Source organism: Colias eurytheme, chromosome 3 (genome assembly GCF_061535395.1).
Source record: "Colias eurytheme isolate Ceu_HAF_F1 chromosome 3, ilColEury1 Martin Lab GWU primary, whole genome shotgun sequence".
NCBI lineage: Eukaryota > Metazoa > Arthropoda > Insecta > Lepidoptera > Pieridae > Colias > Colias eurytheme.
Window position 1 is genome coordinate 5,137,978 of NC_142982.1, and position 19,674 is coordinate 5,157,651.

The following is a 19,674-nucleotide window of genomic DNA, read 5'->3' on the forward strand; positions in this document are numbered from 1 at the left end:
GGGCGCCGGGCGACGGAGCGGGGATTTAGTCCATCGTCCGGTGAGATGAGGCGGCGTGAGACGTGTTCCGCTCACGCCGCCCCATGAGGTGAGAGCTGGCGGGCTCATAGTTAGTGTTGGCCTGGAGACAGGCAGCTGCTGATGGAGTCACGGACGAATTCTACCTATACCCGTGGCCCCGTCGTTGATGCGGCTTGACGGAACACAGTGGGGTTTTGGTCGGTAGGAATCCGATATAACCCACGGCCCTTTCCCCGGAAGCCGTGGGTATCTATGCAAGATTTCCCCACTTAAAAAAAAAAGGTAGTATAAACACATACCGGGCTATGTAGCGGCGGCAGCTGGCACGGGTGCGGGCGCGGGCGGGTCGGGCGCGGTGCGCGCGCGCCCGCCGCGCGGCTTGATCGTCTCCGATATCTGCCACATCGTCTCCTCGCTCAGCACGTCGTCGAACTCGTTGAACATCGCCTGGATGCGCTCGTTCTTCTTTATCTTGTATTGTCTGCAGAATCGATGCTTTTATTAGTTTTCGAATGAATAGAAGCTAGTCGGGTAGTGGCAGGTAATTATTTATACAGGGGATTTAATCTCCTATGGTTTGGCGTCAGAAATTTTAAATTTATGTTTTTTTAAGAATTTTACTAGAATTTTCCGACTATGTATAATATCATATCAATACTTCTGTTCTAAATATAGACTTTAAGTTTTATAAAATATTCATCGAGTCTTTTTATTACAAATGAACCCAAATTAACTTTATTAAAATATACTCACTCTTTATGGAACCTCTTCATATTTTCCATTATATGATACTGCTGCCATCTCTTTGTAAAGTTGATACTACCGTCGGGTAGTAGATCAGGATTACCCACATGGACGAATGTTAAATCTTGTAAAAATAGCCCACTGTAAATAAAAATAAAAAATATTAAAATAAATTCCTACGTCTTTCGAAAGTTCGAATCAAATCATAGTCTAATTATAATTTCTCACAAGATATATTGATACAGAATTAAATATATCATCAGTACATATATTTATAAACGTAACAGTACAATATTCAAACTATTTGTACTGAATTGATTCAATTTATTCCATGAACACTCACATGTACGGTATACAGGGTGGTTGCGTTTCATTCAACGCCTGTCGATACGCCCTAAAGGACATGGACGAGTCGATCAGCGCACAATGGTCCGTCAGCGCGTCCTCTATCGCCCTGGACCAGCCGAGACGACGTACTGGGGGACAGTCCAACGCGGACACTAGCGCCAAGTACGAGTTGAAGTTGTTCATCTTGCGGAGCGCCTTCATCACTTTGAGGAATTTGCTCGCGTACTTCTCGCGTTCGCGCGCTTCGTACTGGAAATATAAATTGGTTTATTAGTTGATAAATATTAAATCGTCGCCCTACTCCATGACGTGACGGTATAGCCATGATGCGACCTTGAAATTTTACTCTCAACGTGCCTACCTTCAAAAACAGATTATTTACATGATTATGTAACGTGAAATAGGTTTAATAAGTTTTAGCTATGCTATTCAAATACAAGCTTATTAGCCACACGATCGAAAAACATTTGTATACAAATTAAAGACAATTACCTGTTCTAATAACCTCGACCGCGCCCAGAAGCTCATCTTATTGAAGTGTTCAGTGAACCGGGTGAGATTAGGCGACTTTTCCTCCGACTGGTCTCGAGGCCACGAAAGTAGTTCCGCGGTCGTTATCCGCACAAACAGAGCCGCGTCCAACACTGTCATTTGTTCCGCGAGCTCTGATGCTTTGAAATCTAGTAAAGTATCCCTACGTAGGGATACTGTGCCATAACATGCCATTTCATATTCGTATCTGTTGTTTGACTGAAAAAAAACATAACGACATTGATATAATTGTGAAAAACAGCAAAAATTTATAGTAAATAATAATTGTATAAATCTTTCTCCTTACATTTTGGTAATGCAATTGTTTCTGTTTATCTACGAGAATTTGTCGCAGCGCTTTGGAAATAGGCAACTCTTCAGCTTCCACAAGCCAATATATGAATTCCATTATCTCTTGCATGAGTGGTCTATCTAAATCAGCCATCCTGTAATAAAAAATAATTTATTTATATACTTAAGGTTGATGTTCCGACCGTCCCTCCATACATTTTTGATTACCTCTAAACACTTAACACAGACACTATTTCTTTAAAACTAATCATTTTATCACTTCTCTATAATGAAATGTGTGCGCGTTCGACCTTTTTAATCAATAATTTACAATATTTACTTAGAAAAACAACAGTAAAATACCGGAAAAATTTGACACTTCTACAGTAGTGTGCGTGACTTTTGCCAAGCGAAACACGACATAAAGCACGACATCTAGCGCATAGACTATATACTTATTACAGATCTAGCGCGTCAATGTCTAAACGAAAGGCGATGTTTAGACATTGACGCGCTAGATGTCGTGCATTCGCGTTCGTTATCTTATGCATAATGAGCATAATTCTAATAAATCAAAGTTCTGTGTAAAAATTGAGTAATTTCATTTCCAATCGTTCAAAGAAAATAACAATAAAATAAAATAAAACTAATGACCTTAGAAACTATGTTTTTTTTTATTTATTACTCATTATTGTTCGTCCGTCGTAGGTCTGTAAACTGTATTGTACACTGAAGGTAAATGGTACTGTAGGTACTTTAGTTCGGCGTCGTCGCTCGTCGGCTTGATATAAAATTACATTCTTGATTTCATTGACACGCGCTATGATTTGCGCGCGGAATTTCTTGTGTTGTGAATTTATTTTTGTATGCTATGCATTTTAATTGATTCAAATTGCAATGTTTCTCTAGTATGCATTTGAGACTATATTGTAAATTGTAATAATTGATCGTGGGTATAGTAATTAATTATTCTAATAACGCAATTAGTAATATATGTATTTTCGGTGGGATTCAAAACAAAAAATTGGCCCGTGATTTTTATGAAATTTCACCACATTGCAAATCACATCAATCATAGTTCATACACATGTATGACGAAAGTGATTAGTATTGTGGCTAACATTGACTCATCAGTTCATCACTGAAACCAGTGATAAATCAGTACCTATATCATATTGTGTTTGAATATTTTTAAACAATGATATAAGTATACAATTATTATAAATCGGTAAACTATCAAAGTAATCACAAACTTGCAAACATTGGTAAAATGTCCAGTAGTTTATGAGCCTATTCATTACAATCAAACAAACAAACAAAGTTTTCCTCTTTATAATATTAGTGTAGACAAACACTATGAATACGATCACGAATGCAAATTCGGGGATTTTCTAATTATTGCTAAATAATAATTGAATTCGTTTTGAAATACTCTATAATTTTTAGTGTATAAATAGACATTTATAATGTGGTGCTCATTTTTTTTGTACTGCTAACGCTATTGTAGGTACCTATTTTCGTTGTTTTATTTCAAGTGAACACGGCCATACAATTTTGTCACGAGCCGCCTATGATTGTAGGTACTTTTGTTAGGCTCCTTCGTCGTCCGCGTCGGCTCGAAAGTTCTTGATTTCATTGTCACGCGCTATGATTTGCGCGCGGATTTTCTTGTGTTGTGAATTTATTTTTGTATTATTATTATTTTTTATTTTTTTTTTTTATTTTATTGATTCAAATAAAATATTTCACTAGTATGCATTTGAGACTATATTGTATTATGTATAATTTATCGTAGGTATAGTTATTCTTATAACGCAGTTATATTTTCGGTGGGACAATTTGACCCGTGATTTTTCTGAAATATCACCACGTTGCAAATCACATCAATCATACACACGTATGACGAAAGTATAGTGGCTATAATTGACTCATCAGTTCATCACTGAAACCAGTGATAAATCAGTATATCATATTTTATTGTGTTTGAATATTTTTTAAACAACGATATATACAATATTATTATAAATCGGTAAACTACCAAAGTACTTCCGAATTTTCAGACAGACAAACAAGTAGTTTGAACACGCAGTTTTCTTATACTAGTAGCAAAAATCAAAACCATAATATTATGTTTACCTACTATATTTTACTAAAAGTCGAGTGCGTCGAAATCGTAAATAATAATATGTTTTTCACCTTCCTGGTTATTTTCCCATAGTAAATAGTGTTTTAGGTTTGTTGTTGTAGGTAGGAATAATAATAATTATTCTTACATGTTGGTTATGAAATGTATATTGAAATAATTTACTTTTACAAATCATTAGTGATATAAGTTTTGAGTGAAAATGCTTGGATCAGCATAATATTATATGGTACTTCAAATACATGTTTTGATAAAAAAAACAATAGTGTAATAAAATAAAACTGCGTTTTATTGTAATCAATGTTGACAATTTTAAATTCCAAAATTATTGATCAATAAAATAGTTTACACCAACAAATATAACTTGTATTTTTATAACAATCGTTCATAATATAAACCGTAGCAGGTGGCGTTTTGAAGTTCTGTCTACTCATACAGAAAAATAGAAAACTTGTTTTTTTTGTAAACAATTTATTACTCATGTTGTTTGGCAACTCGAAGCGTGGTCGTCCGTCGTAGGTACTTTTGTTCGGCGTCGCGTCGTCGTCCGCGTCGGCTTGATATAAAACATTCTTGATTTCATTGACACGCGCTATGATTTGCGCGCGGAATTTCTTGTGTTGTGAATTTATTTTTGTATGCTATGCATTTTAATTGAATCAAATTGCAATATTTCTCTAGTATGCATTTGAGACTATATTGTAATAATTGATCGTGGGTAGGTATAGTAATTAATTATTCTAATAACGCAATTATATTTTCGGTGGGATTCAAAACAAAAAATTGGCCCGTGATTTTTATGAAATTTCACCACATTGCAAATTATATATTATACAATTACAAATTTTACAATTACATATTATAAATCGGTAAACTATCAAAGTAATTACAAACTTGCAAAATATGCTTTTCCGAATTTTCAGACAGACACACAATTTTATTAGTTTGTTTTAGCAAAGTAGGTACCTATACCTATACGCTTACGTCGCGCGTCGCGTCGTCGAAAACGGTGCGCCCAGAAACAAACATACCTAATTCAGTTACAATCCTTTTTTTGTTCCGTAATTTATTGTATTTATTCTAATACGATTTTTTTTATTCGTCGGCCAGTTCTACTAGGTATAAAAAGATAAAATTGAAATATAATTATTGTAGCGACAGCCATATTATGTTACTATGTTTTCGTAAATATGTTTTTCACCTTCCTGGTTATTTTCACATAATCTTATCTTCTTATATATAAAAATGAATCGCAAAATGTGTTGGTAAGCGCATAACTCGAGAACGGCTGAACCGATTTCGATCATTCTTTTTTTATTATATTCCTTGAAGTACGAGGATGGTTTTTATGTAGAGAAAACGTAAATATTATGTACCACGGGCGAAGCCGGGGCGGACCGCTAGTATATATATATAAATGAATCGCAAAATGTGTTACGCTTCACAGCAAGAAGAAATGTACCATATGTACCCGCACAAAGTCGATATTGTGTTGCCTACCGTTCGACTCAATGGCTAGGGTTGTAACTACCTTTAATAATTATTACCAAACTAATAAACCGAGTGATGCGAAATAACCATAATTCTTTTAGAGTTTGATAAAATGATCAGGCAGGTATTTTCTTTAATCCTCTGAATTCTCGGTTACTAAATTGTATCGTTGAAATTATTCTTAATCGCGTAAATTTAATAAATAATCATATGGAAAACACTTTTCATTTGTTTTTTTACTTTCACGCCCAACTACTATACAATAATTACGTTGTTTCGGTATTTTGACGAGAAAACGCAGGAAACATCCGTTGTATCATTTTAGATAGATTGTATATTTTGTATCTGTAGAATTGAAATCAAAGCTATGTATATGTTGTCTCCATTCTTTTCTTATCGGATTGTTGATCCCAATGCGAATGCGTCACTTAAATTTTATAAAAGACAATTAAGAACATCAAAAATAAAGTGATACGTAAATATTTCACAGTGCAATATATTATGTAATTAATAATAATTATATATTTATGAAAAAATAATTACATCAGATTTAATAATAGCAATTGTTTTGAATGTACATAATATGAATAAATGATTACATCATAATAGTAATAATCACAATTGTTTTATTTCCCATTTGTTGCAACCCTAGCATATTTTCATGTAGCAGCAGAAGTACCTACACTGGCGGCGCGGCGGCATCGTGCGACATCAAAGGCATTGCCTTACTAGGTAAGTTTATAATGACTCATTTCTTTTATTATATAATTTACGTTTTACTTTTACAGAATCCGATTCAATGGATTATGAAGACGAGTCACACAACGCCATACGATAGTGATGATGAATGAACATTTCAATAAATGCATGCGTGTTTTTTTATGTTGTTTTGTAATTGTTAATTGTTTCTTAAATAAAGAAATAAACTAAATATTTAAATGATGATTTGTTATTTGCAACACAACTTTATATTTGAGATTCTTTACAAATGTATATTTAGTTTTGTATCATCAAATTTATAAATTTTATTCCATAGTTTTCAAAATTAAATGTAAATGACCATAAAAACATTAATAAAGTAAATCATTGATGTAAGGTCAGGGAACGTAATACATATAACATCTGACCATGTAGAAGCTAAGTCTTGTTGACTGCTGAAGTCTGTAAAGTTTTGTTGTCTGCTGAAGTCTGTACGCAATGAAAATGTCTGCCGTTTCGAAAATAAGTTTTTAAGACCCTAATAAATAAAATATATGAATGGCAGATCTGGTCAAATACTTTCAAAATTGTATTTTTTTCAGCACTTTCATAAGTGTCTGCCAGAATGTTATCCGCGTGATAATGGTCTGCCATTGTTATTTTCCGATAGTAATAATAATCTATTTTCAAATATCAAAATGGCAGACGTGGTCAAATGGTTTCAAAGTTCGCCAAAAATTTCCACCTGTCTTACCTAAGCGCGCGCCCCGTCCACCACTCTGGGCTTAGTGACTCCTCATCTCATGTATAGTAGGTATAGGGGAATCAACACACAAAAATCCAGGTCTGGTCAAATACATACAGGTAGCTTTGCGCTAGCTCTCTAGCTATTACTTCTTATGGAGAGAAAACGTAAACATGTACCACGGGCGAAGCCGGGGCGGACCGCTAGTAAATAATAAAATAATAAATAGTGTATTAGATTTGTTATTGTATCTTGTATACCTACGAATAATTATTCTTACGTCTTGTTGGGAAATGTTCAAATACCTACCTATTGAAATAATTTACTGTTACAAATCATTAGTGTTATTAGTTTTGAGTGAATAGGCATGGATCAGAAATTCAGAATATAATATGCTACTAACTACTCAAATACAAACAAACACCACTGACCTCTATAACTATAAGTTATAGAGGTCAGTGACCGTCAGTGACAAACACTATGGATACCTACGCTCGCGAATGCAAATTCGGTGATTTACTAATTATTGATACCTAGTCATTGAATTCGTTTTGAAATAGCCTGTACTTTGTAATTTTTAGTGTTATAGACATTTATAAAATGTGGTGCTCATTTTTTTGTAATAAATCATCCCGAACGCTATTGTATTTTCGTTGTTTTATTTCAAGTGAACACCTATACAATTTTGTCACGAGCCGCCTCTGGCCTCTGGGTGAAATAAACAAGTCAAATGATTTTTGTTCTAATTGTATTTTGGTAGTAGTTTGTTTAGAATTTACATTACCGTTGTTTAATTTTTACCTACTATATTTTACTAAAAGTCGAGTGCGTCGAAATCGTAAATATCTTTTTCACCTTCCTGGTTTTTTTCCATAGTAAATAGTGTTTTAGATTTGTTGTTGTATGAATAATTATTCTTAGCATAATATTATATCATAGGTATATGCTACTTCAAATACATGTTTTGATAAAAAAAAACAATAGTGTAATGTAATAAAATAAAACTGCGTTTTATTGTAATCAATTTTGACATTATTTATTTCCCAAAATTACAACAAAATAGTTTACGCCAACAAATATAACTTTTATTTTTATAACAATCCTACTTGTTTTACATTCACGCCATCTAGACTTAAATCTTTATCATTTTTGTATACGTCTGTGTGTGTAAACGACCCTGTATGCAATGACAGATGTTATAATGCATTTTTTTACCGAATTGGGTGGACTTTAAGGCAATGATATGACATATTTCAATAAAATATAATATTCAGTAACCGCCATGACTATTCCTACGACCTTAATCTTTTCCAATTACGCAAAAACTCAAATAAACTAGAAATGTAGAATTCAGCGCCATCTAGCGGGACATTGGCTGGGAACAGATCGTAGGAATCACCTTAAATAAACATGAATCACTAAATGTGATGCTAACTGTGATAATGTGTGATAAGAGTTAAACTCGAGAACAGCTTCAACAATTCGGCAATCATTTTTTTACTGATCGTGCGGGGTGAGGCAAGTGTTTAATTTTGGCGGGAGGCGGAGAGTGTCCGTTCTGTAGCGTTTAGCTACTATTATGTATTCTGTGACTAAACCAGCGGCACTCACGTGAGATCGGCCACGACGCGCGTGAGCAGCCCGAGCGTGGAGCGCAGCTCGTGCGGGCGCGGGCGGAAGTGGTGCGCGCGCCGCACCAGCCGCGCCACCAGCTCGCCCGGCGGCACCCACGTGCGGTACGTCGCCAGGAACGCCTCTTGGTACGCGAAATCTGTATGTATATACGAGCGTACTGTATAAGCCGATGCGGTAGCGTCTTTAGCGATGTATTGGTGTTTTGCTGAATGCCACAAGCCAGAAAATGCCACAACACAATAACAAGTTTAAGATGTTTTCGACATATTCGACATTTGACATTTCGACACAACTTTTACTTCATAAATAAGGATTTTATTGAACAGAATGATTCGTCATTAAAATACGTTATCTACAAATGAATATAGAATTTTAATAAAGAATTTTCATGAGAAAGAATTGGTGTGGCTTATTGTTTGTCTATAATCTTTAGTACATCGCAAAAGACGACACTTTTATTTTTAACACAAGCATGTGATACTGATTAGCCGTATATTAAGTATCACATTGCAAAGCATAAGTGCATTATAATATTTATAATATATACACCAAATTGTAAATGCTACATGCTAAAAAAACACATTCCTTGTTAAAATTTTAATTAAATAAAACTCTGTTAAGAAGCATTCAGAGGATGCAGTAGTCTATTAGTTTATGTTATTTTGATCTTATCTGATCTCTAATGAGAATTGTATCAAATGTCAGCTAGAAGCGTCAAACGTCGATTTGCGAAATAATAAAACCCAAGCAACTACAAAGCTAAAATAGTTTTAGTAAACAACCAGTGTCTCTGTCAGTCCCAACTCAAACAATGATTTCACTTACACTCGTCCGTTTCTGGAAAGTGAGAGCATGAAAGTTACAATGGTTAGAGTGATTCGTATATTTAAGCCTACACAGTTAATGATGAACCCATATCCAAAGACAAATACAATGTGTACGAGTAGAATATTTATAAAATGACTAAGAAAATTAATGAATGTGATAAAGATGATAAAATCTGATTCAATATATTATGTACATGCTTTTAAATGAATATAATTGATAAGAAATTGTAAACCCATTTCTCAATCAAAAGATATATTAATAAAATATCATATCATTATATTTACTAATTTGCAATATATTTACCTTTGGTAGCCTTAGTGGCGAGTACAATAAGCGCATCTGGGTGTCCGCCCCGTACTTCGACGCCTTCTTTATTGGGCCCCTTCAATAAGAGCCAAGAACTAACATCGGTTTGCAAAACGATATCTTCCGAGTCAGACACTGCCGGGGCGCTTTTCTCCGTTTCGGATTGTATTGGCTCTGTACTGCTTTCACTTCTCTGTAATTTGTTTAAATAATAAGAATAATGGGTAAACAAAATTGACCTTGAACTATATCGTTTGGTGTTATATTTCTATATCATTATATTTTAGAAATATAGCACCAATAATGTATTTAAGTATAATAAATGGGATGCCATCTACATTGTGACAAACATAAGACGTTATTAATTTGAATATCACATATGACTCGATAAATTGCCTTACTTATGTCTGAATATAATATAATAACTGGAAAAAATATTAGGTTCAGTCCCTATTTATTACCTGTGAAGGAACAGGCGAAGGTGCGGGTTGAACGAGCCGGTCCAGCTCATCATCATCAAGCGGAAACTTGCCTGGCGATGATACGCTTACGTACATCTCTTCTGTGCTCTGTAAATATTCAATAATGATAAAATATATAAAAAATCTTCAAAATAAAACAAGTTTTTCGCTGTTAATATTGATCAAAATAACATATTTTCTATTGCCATTCATTAAAATTTTTACAGAAAAAATACATGTCCTTTAACCATGTTTTCTATTTATATTGTATGTCATGAAAATATTGATTTAAAAAGGATAAACATACCACATTATTCAACAGTGATTCATCTGTCGAACTGTTATGCGAAGACGGCCGCGGTGAAGGTGGGGGCAGTAATTCGTTGCTCGAATAATTTGATATCTGTAAATAAAAATCAATGGAATATTAAAAAATCTTAAATGTACTCTTTTTAAATCTATACTCATATTATATAGCTGAAGAATTTGTTTGTTTCAACGCGCTAATCTCAGGAACTACTGGTCCGATTTGAAAAATTCACGCTACGACCAGCAGTAGCGGAGCACAGCTATTAGACTATAAAGAAAACATCACTTCACAGATAAATTAAATTCAAGGTTAAATTTTAAGTGTAATTATACCACCCATAAAAATTGTCATACTATCTTTCGTTTATATTAAATCTTTCCTTGTGTAAATATTTTAATCATTCTGTGACCTTAAGTTTGTAAATAAAAGATATACCTGTTTATTTTTATTCATCTTTGGTGGTAGCGCAGGCGGTTCGATAGGCAGTGGACTAGTACGATTCGACGTCTTCATACTGACGCTGTCTTCGGAACCACTACAAAGACACATTAGTTATAGATATCATTTGAAGAAAACATTTAATTAAAATCTACAAACATTCCATGTACAAAATGAATCACAACACAACATTTCGCATTCATCGATTATCAATCAATATTGCAATTAATACGGTTATTAAACTGGTTACTAGACGATAATAATAACGAATTGGAGTGTTACAAACCTGAGAGGGGGTGTGCTTAAATGCTGCACTGTTACCGACGAGGCCAGTGAGCGTTGCACCTGGTGGTGACCCACACTAATACTGCCAGCACTTGTATGTTGCGCACTAAAAATGGGAAATTTTTCTTAGAGTCAATAATAAAACTGCAATTAAAATGTCATTACGAAATGCAAGTAAATAACGAACGTAAGGACTAGAATTAATCATCAATAATTTTTTAAGTCCTTCTTTATATTGACAAAAATAATTATAAAAACAAGTACATAGTTGGAAATATTTAATGACATCATAATAAAGTAAATAATAAATATTCGCTAAAACTTACCTAGTCAAATTATACGTGTGTATAGAATGCCTGAACATATCTGGTGGCGCTTCTGCATTTATCTGCGGGTGAGCGTTGATCGTGTGACTGCAGTTCCCGAACATCTCCATATAAGCCATAACTGCACACATACAACAACTAAGTTACTACACTATAAACAAAAATCAACCTTACATCAAGTTAGAACAAAGGCGAAAATGTGCTTCTATACGACATGTGAGACAGCAAAACCGAAATTAAGCGCTATTGAACACGAGAAAACACCAATCGGTCGTGATAAAACTACGCGAAACTCGTCGACGTTAACGGACACAAAGCGTAACTTATGTAGGAAGCAAGCTGGACGATAATTATGTAATGAAATGTGTCGTTAAAGCTAGAAGCACATGTAAATGAATCTCCAACACGTCGATTACTTGGAGTGGATCTGCGAACATCTGAAGATTCTGCTTAGTAACGTTAGCTAATTGTCTGATAACATGCATAGATCCACTCACCGCTGTATGCGACGCTTTGAAACACTGCAGCGCCGCACCGACATAACAGACAAACATGCCATTAAATTCCCCAAAACATTTACCATTCTTATGTACACAGTTATACCCTATACAAGGACACCCCACCAGAATCCATATCACAATAAAATTTCAATAAATTGAGTGAGTTGTAAGCATTTGATGACTAGTAAATACCTTTTCTATTTACTCGAAAATTGTGGAATATAAAATACAGTATTTATTAGGAAGGTTTTGAAGAGAGGACAAGGACAAGAAACAGAAAATAAAAATTTAAAAATATACATTTTAGTTTAGTAAGGTAAACTGTGATAATATCACAATATGTGCAATGTATTAAATTCCATTAGATCAGTTAAAGTGAGTAAAGGAGTAGGCCTTGCTTTAGATGATGTTAACATTTTCTTAATTTCTTCAATTAATCAATTATTGTTAAACCTTATAATTACATAATATTCTCAGTTATGTTAGAACTAATATTAAAAGCTATATATTTTTACAAGCCCATGAGACGCAACTTGTCGAGACTTTCACAAGATGAGAGCCCATATAAAATTGTAAAATAGAAAATAAAAGACTGACTGTGTTTTTTCTTGAGTGGCAATGGCGGAGGTCGTTGGTGGTTGTGCTCTGCCAGTGTGTGGGGCCGTGCCTCGTGTAGCGAGAATGGTGGGCTTTTCCTGAAAAATAAATGAAATATATTAATAATATACACATTGTTTCGATAATTTAATTAATTTTTTCATTTATCTATACATATGAAAAGAATAAAGATAAAAGGTGTGTACAACACGTGAATAGTGTAATTTACGGGATATAAAGAATTACAACTTTTTCAAATATATCGTTATGTATACATATATATCTGCTTGTTGGACTTCTACTTGCACAAAGTTACAGACGAATTCAACAAATTACATCCACCCCAAGCAAAATAAAAACAAATCCTTGAAAATAAGTAGAGTGCAACGGATGCAATCTTAATGCGTATATAATGAAAGAAAAACGACAACACACCTGATTTCAACATTTGGGAAGTGTTGCTGCACATCGGCGCGGATGTTGCGACGCGTCTTCACCGGCAACTCGGGCGGCGTCTCATTTTCATCTGACGTTATACTCTCCAATCTAATGCAGATAACGCATAATTAATTTACATAAAACATACATACGGAGCAGTGATGATATGTAAGTTTATGCTAATTAATATTTATTTCGGTATTACATCGTGGTTATGAGAGTAAAGTTTCTCTCCGAGTAATTTTTAATTTTAATTCAATACCATAAAAACTTCGATTGCATTGATTTTCTATTCTTGCAAATTTACTAACAACGAAATGTAGTGAGACGAGCATATAAAAAGTGCGTCTGCAATAAATCATATAATGTTGTTATGAACAATGACACAATGTATCTTATAATCTCACTTTATTTACCGTGTCGGCAAATAGCCGGCGTAAGTAGAACAAAACATTATATCATTATATTTATGTTGTTCCACGAGAAGGAGGTTAATGTATGCGTGAATTCGGTTTTTATGACTTCTTGTGATTATCGTATGTAATCGTTACTTATGTTTTCATAATACATACTTTAAAAAAAATTGAATTTTATATTTTGATCTCATAAGGTCATCGCAATTTGTAGCTATGAATGTATCTGTGCTGCAATCAAATGTGTGATTAATTAACTCGAAATTTCTATTACTGGAGAGAAAGTAAAACTTTGTGTTATGTAAACATACATAACGTATTTTTTACGTTTAAAAGGTTCGTAACATCTTAGAAGTTTATTTGCTGACAAGATCACATATTATGGATTACATATAGTTGTTTGTATGTTTGTAATGCAACATAAAATGTTATAAATTTAAGATTGGAAAGATAAACAAAATTAAAGGATTCTATGCTTTTCCAGTAGAAACTTATAATTCGTATTTAGTACAAAATCCAAAACATAAAGCATGCAATAGAAACAAACACTCCGGACACTCACTTTGTATTTTGTGTAGTTACACTGTTCATACTGATTATATTCATGCGGCTCTCAACACTTTGCATTGTGCACTTCACTTCGCTCACAAACTCTGTACTTTCAAAAGTACTGCAAACAATATCAAAACAACAAGCATGAAGAACAAACAACCTGAAGGGAAACTGATTTAAATGATGTTCATGAAGTGTGATCACTACAAAAATTTAACACGAATAAACAGTGACAAATGAGTATGTGTATTGAGTTTTAAAATGTGCATGCATGTATTAAAAATGTTATTTTTAGGAATACAGCAAACATTGAGTACTCTACATTTTAATTTTTTTTTTCAGGTTTTTATAATATAAGTGTGTATGCTGTATTCATAAAAACTAAACACAGTTTTTTTAAACACATAATAACTAAAGAACAATCAAAGTTATAACGTGATATAAAAAATTAAAGTTACAGAATTAAGACAAAACAGCCAATACTTTCAACATTAAAGAAAAGGCGCAGCTGAATGAACTTAAAAAAAATCGTTTAAAAAAAATTGTTTTCACTTTTCACTTTTTAAGTGCATTTCGATGCGCGTCAAAGAACAATGTCATCTATAAGGTGTAAAACAATCTCGTAAGGTGTAAACCATAAAACTCGTAAGGTGTAAATCAGTCTCATATAATATGTCACCTGTCTGCATGACTAGAATAGTGGTGTGATGAGAAGGTGGATGTGAAGCTGTGCTCCGTTGACATCTCCGAGTGGCCCACGGACACGAAGCCGGACTCGTTTGAAAATCTGGACCGTGCATACAAATAAGTTAAACAAAAAAATAAAACTACGACATGCGGAACTATTTTTCAACAAGAGTAAAAATACTGAAATTAACAAATAAGTAATAGTTTAAAAAGTGGCAAAACAAATAGTAAGAACTAGTATAAAATGCCATTTGACATACGAAAATGTGTTAAGTGTGTTTCACTGTTACACTTTTTGGAGTATGTGAGTGATAAACAACAATACTTAAAAATAACTTACCGATTGTGAGAGTGTGCGTTGCTCAAGTGTGATTCCACCGAAGTCCTCATTTCATTCATATTATTACAATTACAAATACCTGGAAAAATATTAATATTTGTAAATTTGCAATTTTCCAGGAAAATTATTTACCGCAACAAAATTTTCTATAATTAAAATAGTTACGAGTGCTCATAAACTAATTTCACATACCAACTAAATCTGAACTGGGTGGGGTAATAAAAACTTCATGGTTCATAGAATCGTGCGCATTCCTGTCCTCGTCGTTGGACACATTGAGCATCGAGTCTTGCGATCCACTGCTATGGGACTGCAGAGATAATCTGAAATGGCAATTTAAAAATGTATCCAAGAGTTTTAGTTGAGTTTTTATAGCGTTGCAAATCATTAAACGATGTGATTCCTATTAGTACGCGATAGTTTGTAAGAATTTATAGTTGTGTTTGTCTCTTTCGCACGAAAACCACTGCACGGATTTTTATAAAATGAAAATATATTCTATATAAATAGTAGCTATGCCCCGCGATTCCGAAAAATAATTAATATCTACCCTCAGGTAACTAGTGGTATTAACCCTTAAAGCTTTTCTGTCACTTTTTTAGTACATGTACTTATTGCCGTGTAAATCTTGAACGTTCCAAAAAATCTAGAAAATTGACTACGTTGGAGAAAGTACGATAACAATCCTTTATTTTTCTCCTACATGCAAATTATAGAGAACATTTGATTCGTGTGCTAGATGACTGTTGAATTTAGGGATTCCCGGAATAAGTTATGGTTTGTGTTTCTGGTCAATAATAGCTTTAATGAAATAGTTTCCATGTTTGATTGCTATTGATTTAACTTTCAGGTGAGATAAACTGTTGTTTTTGCTCTAAATATGATGAAATATTCAAATAATTCTATGACAAAATATTCGAAATATAGCTGGTCCGTTTTTTGGGACAGTGCCGTAGATACAGGTAACTAAGAACCCATTGGCATGTCCCAAGAAACGGACGTTGCCATGATTCGTACTTTAATAAAATATCACTTTTATGGGATTTTCTTGCTTTAGAGTCTTTAATTATATGTAGAATTATTTTTAATTAAGTTCAAAATGACGAATATAATCTAAGACCAGTTAAATCTGTTGGGTCTACAATAGAACCGGGAGTTCCTCGACCTCCACATGCATTTCGTCTAAATGTCCTAATCATCGGCCAAATATCACTTTACATTTTAGAAAAACCATTATTATTTGTATTAAATGAAACCAAAGGTTGCTCGACACGAAATAATTAATGTTATTTAACATTCCACACAACTAAATAGTGTGATTGAGCTCGAGAGAGCTCAATTATCATTTTTAGGTATTTAGTTAAAATTGAAGAATTTTTTGTTATAATAGATAGTGAAAATACTGAGATACAATAAAACAATAAAATGCTACTTGAAATTGTTTTCAATTGTGTTATATTAAGTGAATTTTATTTTTTTTCATTCTTATTTTATAAGCTGTATGACAGCGTTGTCCGTTTTTTGAGACAACAATGAAGACGGGGTTCTTGGCAAAGGCCGTTTTAACGGACATACTGAAAAACCTACTTACAGAAAATTTGTTTTATTTTCTTCTCTACTATAGTATTTTTTAATCAATAACTATCACTAAAACCAATTCAGGTCATATCTGGGTACATTATATCAGGGCTTGCCGTGTTAAGGGTTAAATATTAATCATAGATGCATCGTCGAGACGACAAAGACGAGATAAAATAGAGCATAAATGATTCATAAACATAAACTCCACGTGCATGACAATTGAATCATAACAATATTTTTTATAAAACGCTGCGTCAATGTTAAATATAATGATATTTTTGCATGACTATAATATAATCAAATACAAATTGTTTTAGCATTCTAATTCATTCAGTCTAACAAAATAGGCAAAAGCACGCTTGAAACCTTTAAATGTTAACACTAATACCGCCTCGGTAATTAATATAAGGTGACTAATGAAATAATTGCAATAATATGTATTATCATAGACGCATTATTGGAAATTATATTTGCGTAAATGGATAACATGAGGTAAAGTTGCTGTTTTTGCACATGATCAACCATTCATATACTATTATTAATTAATGTCAATCGTAAAGTGAGTCTAACTGCTTATACGCCATTTTTTTCTAAGTAAGTAATATATTATAAGATCGAATAACATTGCAGTTATTACAAAACTTAAAAATCATCGTAAAAAGGAATTAATATAAAAAAAAGCCGGGTTGCACTCCGGGAGTGCCGGCAGAAGTGAAAAATTGATTATTAACGTTCAGCATGTTTGATATTTTGGGATGGTATCCGTCTTACGCATGGAATATAAGGGCTAAAAAAAAAACATCCGTCTTACGCTTTTTCGATCAGGTCACGTGTCCTGACACGAGTTTAAGATTTTATACCCAACGCCGCTAAAGAAGTTTTCACTTCAAAAATACCTACAAAAACATTTCAACAGTCTCACTTCAATTTTTATGTAAGCATAGTGTATAATTTGAACCGTGACAAAAAATAAAATTTACTTCATTTAGCTGTAACTAGATGATTAACAATCTCAAGATTTCCCGTGAATCATATCCCACTGTCAATGTAAAGACGTTTAATATAAAAACTTTGCAGCAATTTATTAAGTCGGGCACAAAACAGGAACAACTTGTTGCGAACAACTTTCGCAATTAATCTCGGCTTAGGAAAGTCTTTTATAGACAGACGTGTACATTACAGTGGCTTATGAGCAAAGAGATTCCTGTATAATTTTATAATTTCTTGTGGAAAGGCGAATTATATAAAAAGTTGATTAATTCCATTTACCTGTCTATCGAAACCCCGAGCAGAGAGTTGTCGTTAGCAGACTTGCGCTTAGGCGGAAGAGGTGGGGCCAACTCGATTTTCCTGCAAAACAAACTTTCACTTTACTTCGAAACCTGATTTTTAATAACATTGCAAATAATTTAATTTATGGTTATGTGATCAAGGTTGTCAATATATAATACATATTACTTCCGAAGCGATTATTTGCATTTTAGGTAACATAGCTAGTCTCACTTTATACTAATAGCATTACATAAGCAAATTAAAAATAACTTTCACGTTCATAAATCATCGATTAATTTTAGAGCTAGAGTGTACAAAATTATAGTTTCATCTAGACGAATTGTTTTTTATTTATTATCTGCATACCTATTAGGTCTAGCAGGTTTTGGCGGGGGTGAGTCTGGAGCATCTAATATCGACTCTGAGGAATGCGACGCTCTCACACCACTCGCTTCATTTCCTGGTTCCCCTGTTAAGAGAGACCGTTCTTTTGGGGTTAGGGGTATATCTGCAACAAAAAATATGTATATTATTTTTAACATAAGATTCCATATAAATGCTTTGCTCTAATGAGATTACAGTGTATCTCTTTCAAGGTTTGTTCAGCAGTTAATCATATTTAAAGCGATAAAATTAATCTTATTTTCTTAAGGAGATATGATGAAAAAAAAATATTCTTTGCAATTTAGCCCTAATTTCTTTCAGGAAATTAAGTATTCAAATTATAGTCACAAGTCACAACCTATAAAAACTAAAGTAAAAAACAATCATCATCATGTATAAAAATAGTCCTATTTAAAAGTACAATATCAAATCAAACTGCACTGGATACATAACCAACATACCAGGCAAAGAGTTCCTCTGTGTCGAAGCCCTTGGAGACACCAGCGCCGGGCGCGGCGACAACGCCGGCCTCGTCATATACTGTTGCGCTAAACTCGCCACCTCTTCTACCGCTGACTTCAATCCCTTCACTATGGAATTCACATGCTCTGGCGACAATGCTGCTGTGGAAGTCTCTGTTTCAGACTCGTCTGTGTCCGCTCTGAGGCTAACCACGGTGACCTCGTCGCAGAGCCTGATCAACATGGCTAAAGCTGTACATAGCCGCTTCACCGCACTCATGAGAGGTGGCGATCGACTGCAGTACGGCTTTATCGCTGCAAACGGACCATGAACGTTAGATAAGAAAAAATATTTCAACTACATAAGAGAATTTGGTGAATCTTGAAAAAAATAATTAATTTTATAATTAAGTATATGAAAATGTCAACAAAGTGTCAAAGGGCCATTACCCTTGTGTATGTTAGCAATCGACTCGAACACGATCGTTCCGTTATCCGGCAACATTTCCAATTTCCTCTTTGTGATGACATCTGAGAAATGTTTTAGGCCAAATCTGACCTGTAAACAAGTAAATACCAAATTAACGATCATTGGTACTATTGACTGAATGCAACTATTGACCTATTACACACTTGAATGCCTTGACGTTATTATTACTTTATTATAATAGATAGAGTATAGTACAAATGTGCACTTAGGCGTTCAATCAACGGATTCAATTATACAATTATTTATAGCCATGTTTAGAGACACAAAAAATAAATGTGGTTGAAATTAAAAATGTGTTTATTGTCAAGGTTAGTCTACGAGTTAACTATATTTAAGTACATAACTATTTTCCTGCTT

The 19,674-nt window shown here is 33.7% G+C and overlaps 1 protein-coding gene across 6 annotated transcripts in view; it reads right to left on the reverse strand.

Annotated features, from left to right (window-relative positions):
• C3G (C3G guanyl-nucleotide exchange factor) overlaps positions 1-19,674 on the reverse strand; it is a 42,226-nt gene that overhangs the window by 3,422 nt on the left and 19,130 nt on the right. For 4 of the 6 annotated variants that reach the window (XM_090119585.1, XM_090119581.1, XM_090119583.1 and 1 more), the window contains 23 exons: positions 19,278-19,386; positions 18,828-19,142; positions 18,349-18,490; positions 17,980-18,060; positions 15,322-15,452; positions 15,130-15,208; positions 14,782-14,889; positions 14,113-14,220; positions 13,135-13,245; positions 12,700-12,797; positions 11,603-11,723; positions 11,278-11,382; positions 10,989-11,088; positions 10,551-10,646; positions 10,244-10,351; positions 9,780-9,975; positions 9,474-9,485; positions 8,625-8,784; positions 1,952-2,090; positions 1,606-1,863; positions 1,109-1,362; positions 775-906; positions 321-502 (listed from right to left, as the gene is read on the reverse strand). In XM_090119585.1, coding sequence (XP_089975711.1) covers positions 325-502; positions 775-906; positions 1,109-1,362; positions 1,606-1,863; positions 1,952-2,090; positions 8,625-8,784; positions 9,474-9,485; positions 9,780-9,975; positions 10,244-10,351; positions 10,551-10,646; positions 10,989-11,088; positions 11,278-11,382; positions 11,603-11,723; positions 12,700-12,797; positions 13,135-13,245; positions 14,113-14,220; positions 14,782-14,889; positions 15,130-15,208; positions 15,322-15,452; positions 17,980-18,060; positions 18,349-18,490; positions 18,828-19,142; positions 19,278-19,386 — 3,141 coding nt within the window. In that variant the 3' untranslated portion in view covers positions 321-324. The remainder of the gene's footprint in view (positions 1-320; positions 503-774; positions 907-1,108; positions 1,363-1,605; positions 1,864-1,951; positions 2,091-8,624; positions 8,785-9,473; positions 9,486-9,779; positions 9,976-10,243; positions 10,352-10,550; positions 10,647-10,988; positions 11,089-11,277; positions 11,383-11,602; positions 11,724-12,699; positions 12,798-13,134; positions 13,246-14,112; positions 14,221-14,781; positions 14,890-15,129; positions 15,209-15,321; positions 15,453-17,979; positions 18,061-18,348; positions 18,491-18,827; positions 19,143-19,277; positions 19,387-19,674) is intronic. The other 2 variants (XM_090119584.1, XM_090119582.1) reach the window with 2 other exon arrangements.